At 41.0% G+C, this 11,356-nt stretch overlaps 1 protein-coding gene across 1 annotated transcript; it reads right to left on the bottom strand.

Annotated features, from left to right (window-relative positions):
- Positions 1-3,533: 3,533 nt before the first annotated feature.
- Positions 3,534-6,407, bottom strand: TMEM252 (transmembrane protein 252). The gene is made up of 2 exons (XM_060236406.1): positions 6,066-6,407; positions 3,534-3,872 (listed from the first exon to the last, which is right to left on the bottom strand). Exons 1-2 carry the CDS (start codon positions 6,362-6,364, stop codon positions 3,602-3,604), a joined length of 570 nt encoding a protein of 189 aa, XP_060092389.1. The 5' UTR covers positions 6,365-6,407; the 3' UTR covers positions 3,534-3,601.
- Between the last annotated feature and the right edge of the window lie 4,949 nt (positions 6,408-11,356).

An 11,356-nucleotide genomic window follows, 5' to 3' on the forward strand; every position in this document is an offset into this window, starting at 1 on the left:
GTTTTAACCCTTTTCTTTTTCCTGTATTTCTTCAATAAAGCTTCTGTTTTGCTTTTATAGTGTGCGTTACTCAGAGAATTTCTGAAACCAAACCCAGGTACACCTTGGTGATGTTACTGTACCAAGGCAGAGTCTGTCCTGACAGCATAGGGTGCAAAATTAGTATTGCAGTTTTCTGTCATGTATTGAGTGCATTTGCAGTTTTACTTGTCCAAAACTAAGGCATTTATCACTTTTTAATTCCATTAATATATCCAATATTGTAGTTTGATATGCTAAGTAAGTTATAATCATGCACTGTATGATGATAAAGCAGTAAAATTAGTTTAAGTTTGATAGGGCAGTATTTTATATATTTCATTTTTTTTACAAAATGTCTGTTATTTTCCATGTATGTATTATGGTATCCATCCTATTATTATGGTACCCATCCTAAACAAAGTTATACCTTCTTAGTCCATTCTGTTCCAGATGACACTGGTGTCTTCTCACTTTTCTTTTAAATAAGTGGTTTTTTCCATGGCTTTAACATTTCTGGAAATTTTACATCTCTGGTGCACAGGCTGTATATTTAATGTGGCAAAAAAAGAGCAGGGTTACAGTGATGTTACAGTTGTATTTCATAAGCAGAGATTTCTTAGGCCTACTTGTTACTGTTCATTTGACTATGGTGATGTCACAAATACACAAAGATGCCAGGAGCTAGATAGCAGTGTAGCAGGAAGTTTGAGAGACTTTAGAGTTGGAGTAGAATTCTTATTCAGCTTGAATCTGTATGAGAAAGGGGGAGGGCTATAAATGAAGTAAGTAAATAAATGACATAATGCATACATAGTTTACTCAAATGTAAGAGTATAGGTTTTTTCCAGGTATAAATGAAGTAATTTGAATTGAAGCAGGTTGGCACTGCTGATATTATTCAACCTTACAGCAGCGTTCGACATAGTCAATCATGATTTACTGACCCACTGATAATAATTTTTTTTATTTATACCCCGCCCTTATAAACCTTATAAACATTGTAATTGCAGACTGAAATACAAAAGAAGCAAACTTATCACTGTTGCAAGAAAAAAAATAGCCTTCAAAACCATAGAGCTTCAAAATACCACCCCCAATGAAGATGATGTGATGATGTCCCTTCCAGGTGATGTCATTATGTCAGGGATGTCATCTGGCAACATCTCTGTTGAGGGGTGGGACCTTCCCTCCAGCCAGCTGGCTGGTGGCAGATCAAAGCCCTGAAAAGCAGGGGAACCCCACCTGGGGACTGGGAACCTTAATGCCAATGCATTTGCTTATAGATTTCTTTCTAATTTTAATAGCAGACATTGCTGCTACACCAATTGCTGTAGAATTTCTTTTCCATTTCAAAAATGGCCTGCAGGATAAGGATGGTTCCACTGTGAAACCCAAATCCAGAACATGGGAACTACTTCCATGTTTCCTTCTCTTTAGGTAAGGGTCAAACTGAGGGTCCACTCCTCCACTTGCACCTGCTAGAATGGCCTTGGGTTAGCCATAGCTCTGGCAGAGGTTGTCCTTGAAAGGACAGCTGCTGTGAGAGCCCTCTCAGCCCCACCCACCTCACAGGGTGTCTGTTGTGTGGGGAGAAGATATAGGGGATTGTAAGCCGCTTTGAGTCTCTGATTCAGAGAGAAGGGCAGGGTATAAATCTGTTGTAATTCTTCTTCATGATATAGCTGCAGGTTGTAAGTTCATCAAAAATTAAAAGATTGTAAAACTAATATTGCAAAGTGTTAACTTTTAAATTTGTATAGCGTTTTGCAGGGGTAAGCAACAGAAATCTAGAGGAATATTCTCCAGCCTAGAAATATCTTCCATAGAACCGTGTGACAAAGCAGGAAAATATGGGCTAGCCATATGAACCGCAGATGTTTTGTATTGATTTCTGTGGTTTTAGAAAGGGGTGTAGATCTCTGCCATAGGGATGAGTTGATGTGATGTTATAGTAACAGATGCCGATGTAAGGCCATATCAAGGAAGGTGTATTACTGAACTGAAAGACTGAAGGGGCTCTCTTTCTTTGAAGCAACTGATTGGAACTTTTTGAAGCTCTGCTGACGAATATATTGCAATGTGTTTCAATTTATGTTTGTGCTTTCATGCTGGTCATCAGATATTTACCCCATTCTTCAAGTAAATGCTACTTTCAACAAGTTTTTTTTTAATACAAAACTTTATTGTAAAAAAGGTAGTGCAAAGCAATGTTAATCAATATGTAAACAAGATGGCTTCAGCCGCATTACATATGCATTGGTCTTACAAAATAACAAATAAATGTCATCTGTTGTGATTTTCTAACCCCAAATTGGCCAACATTGAAAAAAGACAAAGGAAGTTGATGCCAAAACTCCACAGGAGATACAAGTTAATAAATATGGGACCTTAAAGACACTTTCCTGGGAGTAAGTCCCCTTGAATAAAATGAGGCTTCCTTCTGACTAGGTCTGCCTAGGATTTCTCCCTAAAGCTATTTAGCTTGTAGTACAGGTCCTCGTGGATACCTGCTGGCCATTATCAAAGTGTTGGTCAGTCATTTGCACAGGGAGTCTGAGGGGCAAGCTGGAAGGAAGCTGAAACTGCTACATTATTACTGCTTTTGAAATGCTATTTTTCAAAAAAAGAGGTTGAACAAATAATGTTTTACCAATGGAATTGCATCTTCTGTAATCAAATGCTTAATGTATTGGCCTTTGTAGCTGGAGCAAGTCCTATGTAAACTAGTTCCTTTAGTCCTATGTAAACTAGTTCCTATGTAAACTAGTTCCTTAGGCACCAAATGCCTTGTACAAGAATGCCAGAGTGCTCAAAAAGGCTTTATGATCAATCTGAAATGGAAAATTTGGGTGTAATGTATTTAACTTGCATAGACTTCAGTGGAACTATTTCAGGATAAATCACAAGCCTTTCTTTTTGCAGGGTGGTCCGGTCTAATCATGTCTTAAGCTTATTAAATAATCCATCTCAATTTGGATCTAACTTTAAGGCCTGTTGAATTCATCCATTTATGGCTGCTGGAATGCCTGCAAAGGCAGTATAAGAAATGTCAGCTTTAGTTGAGGGAAGCTTCTTATGCCAGCGCTAGAATACATTTGCTCCTTAGGAACAGGTGCTCAGTATACATATATAGGCCTCCCCAGTTTCTTTATTTTGTGGTGGATGTCATTTTTCCCTTGTGTTTTCTTTCTAAAGCAGTCCTACCTCTGAAACCTCATATGGCTTTTGTTGCTGCTCTTTAAGATAACATTGGTTGTTACAGACATTTCTTTCATGAGTAGAATAAAAGTATAATATGTAAACAGACCAGCCATTAATTCTAAGTCTCACTCAGCAACATTGTTCATATCCGTAGCAGCCCCAGGAATCTTAAGATTCCCAATGATTCTAGGATTCCACACAGCCAGCCATGAAAGGCTACTGTCTATCACAAGGTTATCTTTGCACTCTACTGGGTTACGCTCAGATGGAACGGCACAGTCCTTGATGTTCTTTTACACCAAATGCCTTAACAGTTGCCTTCATCCCAGAACAGTAGACTCGGCTTATCTCTTCTGCAAGTTTTTTGACATCTGTTTGATCAGGGTTGTGACGAAGGTACACTAGAAATCTCTTGAAGTGCTGAGTCATGTTGTTCGGTAGCTTGCTGTTGCTGCACGGAGACTTCATATGATGGTGGCTGCTGTTCCTGAGAGTTGGCCTCCTCAATGAATTCCAGACTGCTCTCTGTGTATAGAGGTGGAGGTATGTTGTAGGAATTCCTTTCTCCTTCCAGTATGCCATCTGGCAGTGGGAATGTCAGCTTTTCAGGATCAGTGCTATCTTCATAAGATGGAGGGTAGAAGTCAGGCCTGCATGAAACAACCAAGACAAATGCATGCTGGGTTAGTTCTGTGTAGAACTGAGACATGCTGTAGGTCTCGTCTCATGAGAGCATTAGCATCAGCCCCCAAAATGCACATCCTGCTCATCAAAAGGCTGTATCTGCTCATTACAATGCCCTCTCATTTGAAGACCAGACAGAGGTAGGCACAACCATTTCCATGACTACAAGAGCCAAAAGTGCTACGTTAAGTAAAGTTATCAAAAGTGAGGGAAAGGAGTGTGGCCGACAGTTTTGCATGTCAGGTCTCCTGGTAACATTACTAATGTATTTTCTAGTGCAGTTGTAATAAGATTTCGCCAATCCTTTTCTTCTATTAGACCCCTTCTACTTGAAAAGGAAATATTTATTCTGTCTAAGCTGATAGTACAGGGTGATTTATTTTGCAGTATAGGCCACAAGCTCATTCAGACTGCTAAATCTTTCCCTGCTTATCTAACCAGAGTATGTGCTCGGTCATATTTATAGAGCAGCTGCTTTGCCTATTGTGAATGTTTATGGTCTTGTTACCACAACAGAACAGGAAGTGACATTTGTATCCATGGTCCATTAACAAACTCTGCCAGGCGTTAGCCCAACTTGACTTAAGGAAGTGTTAATTGTCAAAGCATCAGTTTTTGCTTAGGTATGACAAAAGATGTTTACAGGAACCTCCGGAACAGATTGTACTGTGAAAAGCCTTCAACATTGTGAGAATTCCTGAAGCAATAAACTCAACTATAACAAAGTGTGCCCAGGCTAGCCCAATCTTGTCAGATTTTGGAAGCTAAGTAGGGTCAGCCCTGGTTAGTACTTGGACAGGAGACCACCAAGGAAGTCCAGGGTTACTGTACAGAGGCAGGCAATGTACCTCTCTTGCCTTGAAAGCCTCTATGGGGTCATTGTAAGTCACATACAACTTGATGGCATTTTGCACATACAAAAAGTGTAACATCTGAGTGACCTATCTGGGAGGATGGAAATATTTCAGGGTCAAATGTGCCTATGGGTTTGAGCCACCAACAAAGACCCAGATTTCAGGATGTATAATTTTACATTAATCTTCTAATGCATACAGTACTTCTATATTAATTGCAGTTTAGCTCCTTGAAATGCATGTTTGCTTCTACTGCAAGCTTACATCCCAGCTGTCAGTATTTGGTTCAGATATACTTAATCTGAACCATCTCTTCCATCATGAAACTCTGTACCAGCAATATTTGGAAATAAAGTATACGGCAATTTAGAAAACTCTGGTAATTTGGTTGTGTACTTGTTACATGTTGCATGGGTGGGACTTTGGCAGTGGTGCAGAATGCTTCCCATGCAGAATGTCCCAGATTCAATCTCCAGCATCTCGGTACATGCCTCAGGTAGTGAAAGACTTTAGCCTGAGACCCTAAGGATTATTAGCCAGTAAGCATAGACAGCACTGAACAAGGTACTGATCAAGTATAAGTACTGACAGTACTGATCAAGTATAAGGCAGCTTTGTGTGTTTGTGTCCATGCTACTGTCCCTTTAAGGTAGAGAGGTATTTCATTCTCACAACAGCTCTGTGAGACAGGCTAGCCTGAGAGGTAATAACATATCCAAGACTGCTCAGTCAACCCAGAAGCTAAATACTGGTTTCCTTATCTTCTATCACTACATAGTCTGTTTCTGTGACAGAGTATGGTTGACAGAAAATGTTCCTAGCACAATACCCACTGGGACGATTTCACATTTTCATAAATATTTGTCTTAGTCAAATAAGGTTTGGACTAAAATTAGTTAGAATCAGTTTGATTTTGAGCAACCAACAGGATCAAGGACATTATTGCAATCTCAGTTTTAGTAGAAGGCAAAAAATTGGGACCTTTTGAAACATTCATTAACCAAGAAAGTCCTTCAGAAGTCAGCACCAGAATAAATTATTCCTGATTCCCTACATGGAAAGGAAAATTAACAAACAAATACTGCATAGTTGGAAAGATAGTGGATGCAATGGATGAAGAGGCATATTGTAGGTATTCCTAAAGTGAAAGTGGAAGGAAAGACAGCAAGAGAAAAGCAAATGAAAGGCGGGGGAGATGGGGTGGGATAGGGGTGTCTATGGATCTAAAAAGTCTTGCACAGGACAAGAACAAAGGGGGAATAGTATCAGAAGACAAAGTTACGCACTGAACCACATCAAACATACCTGTCTATGGTATTGATATGACTATCTCGAAATCTAGGATTTTGCTGGATAATTCTGTGGAATAAACTCTTGTGTTTGCTGGCCTCATGATACGTGCTCCAGAAAATCCCAGAGATGAGAAGGAAGAACCCCAAAGGCAATAGGAAATATGCAATAGGCACATTATTGCATTTGCAAGCAGAGGAGCCTGTCGAGATGCAAAAGGCTCCCGAGCAGATAACGGCAAAGCCGAGCAGGAGGACGCACAAGCGAAGAAACGATAAAAGGTTTTTTGGCATCTCTGCAGTTAGCCCCAGCATTTGCTTTCACCTGGGTAGATCTACTTCAGCTCTGCTTCCTGCCTAAGTCCTTGACGGTTTTATAAGTTCAGAGATCAATTGGCCTTTGGACAGGGAAGAGAAGCAGGTACTGTTAAGATACTCATTAACCAGTTGAAGCAGCTGTGATATCCTGAGAGATTAATTTATAATCAAAACATGGCTCAAGAAGGCACAACAAACACTTCCTTGTATTGTTCTGCTGCCAACATAAACTCAGCAAACTTTTCCTGCCAAGGATGCAAATGGCTGGCAGTGCAAATGGATTGGAACAGCAGAGGCAGTTTTTCCACAGTCTTTGAATAATCAGTTCCACCACTGTAAGGTTTTTTAATTTTAAAAAATAAATGTTAATTGTTCTTAATTCTCCATAAATTGAAGGACAAAGTTTTATTGTAAGTTGGGCTGTTCTTCTTCTCTTCTTGGCTACTGAAATCTCATTATCTTGATGATCTCTGTGAAGTCTATCTGAATGTTGACATAAAAATGACATGAGGTCTGCTTACAAGTCTCTGGTGCCATTCAGACATCACAGTAAACCATATTTTACAAATAGTGGTTTTGATCAAACCCCAATGAATTGCCAAATGCAGGCTGTCCAAAAAACTGAACAGCCCTGCTTCTGTCTCCATTTTAGCCAACTCCAGTTCCATTGCAGACAACCTGAATCATTTATGTTCCTGATCTGGCATATTCTGCTCTTCAGGCGGCAGGATAAAGGCCTGGAAATAGGAAGGAGGGTGTTCTCTGCCATAGTGGTGGTGTTTTTAAAAGCTGATAGAAATGAACAGTGGCTGAAAGAGTAATGGAAGGGAGGGGAAAGGAATGTTTCCTAGAAACCAGGAAAACAACATTTTTCTTCCTGGCATTTGGGTTACAGTTCATCTCCACTAAACCTTAGGGTTTCTAGAAAAGCTGGCTTCCAAGTTCTTCAGCATTAACAGAGAGTTCAGTTATTGTTGCAAACAAGTAGTTTTGCAAGGTGATCATAATTATGCACACTGCCTGGGAAGTGCACACTTCCATGTTGTGTGTAAGAAAATGTGCAAAGGAATCAAGGTCACTGGGTAGAAGGTACCACCCAGTCACACCATATAACCAGTTATAAATCAACCCAGTTGCTAGTTCAGCCTCTGGTAACTTCATTGTTGCCATTCCTCTCTGTATCTGCTTATATGACACAGAGTCTCTCCATGTAAACTTGCCAAGGACATTGGAATGTGCTAGATGCTTAACAACAGTAACAAAGTCAATTGTACACAAGGAAGTATTGCCTTCAGTGATGTCAGTGGAGAAAAGCCTTCTAGTGTCCACACAGCCAGGATTAAATACAAAATATGACACAGCAAAAAAAAAAAAAAGTCTGCTAGCTACACATGACAAACAGAGGCTGCATTCAGACACTGTGATAAACTGGTCTGTTAAAAGCATACCGGGTACAACAAATTCTGATAATTTACCATACACAAGTAACAAATCTCAGTTTGCATGTAACCCCCTATTTCTCCCAGACATACTCTTCCTAAATCCTCTCTGTTGTTATGAGGCATGGCTCTGTTCAAGAACGAGAGGTTTAATATCTCAGAGGTCACAGTTAGTATAAAGGGTTGCCAGGTCAGACTCAGGAAATATTTGGGGATTTTGGGGGTGGAGCCAAGAGACTTTGGGGGTAGAGACAGAAGCAAGGTTGTTGTGACAAGCATGATTTAACTCTGAAGAGAGTTCTGGCTATTTTATTGAAACTTTGGGGGGGGGGGGTTGAGAAGCAGCGCCAGATGCTATGCTTAAAATTTGGTGCCTCTACCTCAAAAACAGCCCCCCACAGAGCCCCAGGTACCCACAAATTGATTCTCCATTATACCCTATAGGAATTAGTCTCTACAGAGTATAATGGAGTGCCCAGCAAATATTCAACATCCCCTCCCCACTTTCTGCTAACCCTGAAACAGGGAAAGGGTCTCCAAACCAGAGTATCTCCTGCCCCCAACTGGGGGTTGGAAACCCTATAAACTGTGAGTAGCAAATCAGCCACCAATCCTAATTGAAATCCCAGCTGTATTGAACCATCTGCATTCAAACACCACAACTAAATAGGGTTTGCTCAAGCCAGTTTATTATAACATCTGAAAGCAGCCCAATAAAAAATACTACACTGTAAGGTTTAGACATAGGGCTGGATCCAGTGATGTGTGAGTAGAAAGGAAGATTTACTTAGTGCAGTTCCACTTGCAAAAGCAATAGCTCAACATCTACTCCAATACATAGTGGTTCATTGGCTATTGTGCTTTGATAATGAACACAATAAAAATTCTCATTCAACTTGCAATGATATGTTAATCAGGCCTAAAGCTATAGGGGAGCTTGAGGGGGCCCTGCCCCCAGACTTCATGTTGGTTGCCCCAACTCAGGTGCCTCTGATCTTTCCTCCCCTCCCCCTGCCACCACCATGGGGGTGAAAAATGAGAGGCTGGGGGCCATCCTTCCCTCTCCAACTATTTAAATTGCATGGGAAGGGTACCCAATAACAGCTGCTGCCCCTCCCATGGCATTTAAAGGGCCTGCCAATCAGTCAGGTACCCTGAGTCACAGTGGCAGGGGAGGGGAGCTGCTAAGTGCCCCCCAACTTTTTTACTTCCCCCCCTTTTAAAATCCTGGCTAGAGGCCTGATGCTAATCCAAATTCACTATGCATCACATATTGTGCACAAGGGTATTTTCATAATACAGAAAATAATTTTAAAACTTACAATCTGAGCCCTCTCTCAGGTGACCTCTCTGGGGGCCATGTTGAAAAAGGAAATTGTATTTGTGGCTTCCTGAAAGATGCCCTCACAACAGAAAGAAATATACAGTATTGACCCTACAGAATGACATTTTGCACTATATCCTATGCATGAAGATACAATGCCTTACACTTAGCACAGATAGACTGCAGATTTATTTTTAGCTCTTTACTTTTGCAATGAGTATGTGCACATGCAGAAATGTTGCATGGGATCCAAACCACTTATTTCTTTAAAATAATTATTTGATTTTAATCCTTTCAAAAAGTAAAATTACATTGCCTCATAATGTTATTGTTCAGGGGCAGGGAGACAATTGCTGGAGAAAAAGCAGCAAAGAGGTGCTTAACCCTTTCCTACTTGCCAGTTCTTCTATGTGGTGCTTTCCTCCTGGGGCATTTTTTTTCCACAGCTGCAGCCATTTCTGAGAAGTAAAAACTACCAGCTGTGTGTGTGGGGGGGGGAGCATATTGAGAGCTTGCAGAGAAAACTGGCAACTAGAGGAAGTGTTATTCATACCTGTACAAATATCTCCCTCCTTTGTCTACACTGCTTCTAAAAAAAACAACCATGTACCTGATGAATTTTTAAAAGTTTGTGTGTGTGTGTGTGTGTGTAAGTGGCAGGGGAAATCTAACCTTAGTATTTAATTTTTTTAATGTCAGCATTACTTTTATGCTCATTTGTTGTATCAAGGTTACACTTGGCCTGCAATAGATGTGGGCAGCTGGAATGAAGAGATGGAGATTATGTCCTTGTTAAATGCATCTTTGCTGTTCAGGTCCACCTGACCTAGTTTATGATCTGATATTTCAATAGAAAATAATGCAAAATTATTTTTAGGAAGATTAATCCAAAGCACAATTTGTTTTAGTATCTGAAACCAGCCTTGGAGTCCTAGATGGAGAAAAAAATAAGTGCTGAAGGGGAACCAAAATATTTGCCCCTCATTATCCATTGTTTTGGCAGGAAAATAGTAATGGATAGTGAGGTCTGCACCCTGGCCCCATACACATCAAGCATTTATTGCAGTGAACTTACTAGAAGCTTGGTCCATTTCTTTTCCATCAGTATTCTAGAAACAGGCAAGGGTGAGACAGCGGACACTGGACTGGTATCAAAACAAGGGCCCATGGCTAGCCCTTGAATTGTTGCAGCCCTTGGTCCCTGACCTGCTTTCTCTATAGTCGCAACAGGATTGGGTGCCACTGGATCCACCCCATCCAGGGCTCTGCTCTGTGCCACACAACTGCTTATGGGGCAGAACGAGTAACACTTCCTCCGCTCCCCTCATTCACATCAAGAAGCAAGAGGGCAAGAGGCAACCTTAGTCTGCAGCTACTGCTTACCTCTGCTTTCCTAGTAAGACAATATGTGAGACTCTCCTACTCTCCAGCTCTTGCAGTCAGCCCCCTGCCTTCCTGGTGAACAGTAGATAGAAAAATCAATGGCGACACAGTACGGAAAACAAACCACTTATAACAAAAATTACAAAATTTCTATAATAAAGGTGCAAATGCGTCCTCAAATTCATTCATAAGTAATAACATAGATCAAGAACAAAGTCCCGTGTAGAAGAGGAGTATTCCATAGGGTGACTTCAAGAAAATTTCAGAGTCTTTACAGAGTAGTCCTACTTCAAAGCAAATCACACACGAAGTCCTTCTTTGTCAGCTTCAGAAGGGAAATTCTTGCCTTCACGCAATCACCAGCTTAAATCGCGTTCCGCTGCATGGCAGCTTCTTCAAAAGCCAACTTACAAAGTCCTCAGACTGTCTTCTCTTACACGCCCATCTTACATGCCCATTATTTAAGTTATTCAAGATGGGCGTGTAAGAGAAGACATCAAAGATTTCAGGTTTTCACGGCTGGTAACATCATTAGGGATTGTAGAATCTTTCGGGCTCAAGTGCCGTGTTCTACTGGAGAAAGTTTTTCTTCCAGACGTTTCGTTCTCGGCTGCGGAGAACATCCTCAGTGGTGTTGCAGCTGGAGCAGGCACTCTGACCTTCTTGGCTGCTGTGCATTGAGTGAGGCCAGGGCTGCTGGAGAGTTGCTATTTCTAGGCTGGAGGGGATGTGGTGAAAGGGCAATAGGTTTGTGGATGTGCCCATTGTTTGGTGGGGTGTAGAAAGGACTTCAGTTCTTTCAAAGTGGATGACGTTGTCTCCTTCTTGAAGTGCATGTTCAGC

Source organism: Heteronotia binoei, chromosome 4, assembly GCF_032191835.1.
Source record: "Heteronotia binoei isolate CCM8104 ecotype False Entrance Well chromosome 4, APGP_CSIRO_Hbin_v1, whole genome shotgun sequence".
In the NCBI taxonomy this organism is placed as follows: Eukaryota; Metazoa; Chordata; class Lepidosauria; order Squamata; family Gekkonidae; genus Heteronotia; species Heteronotia binoei.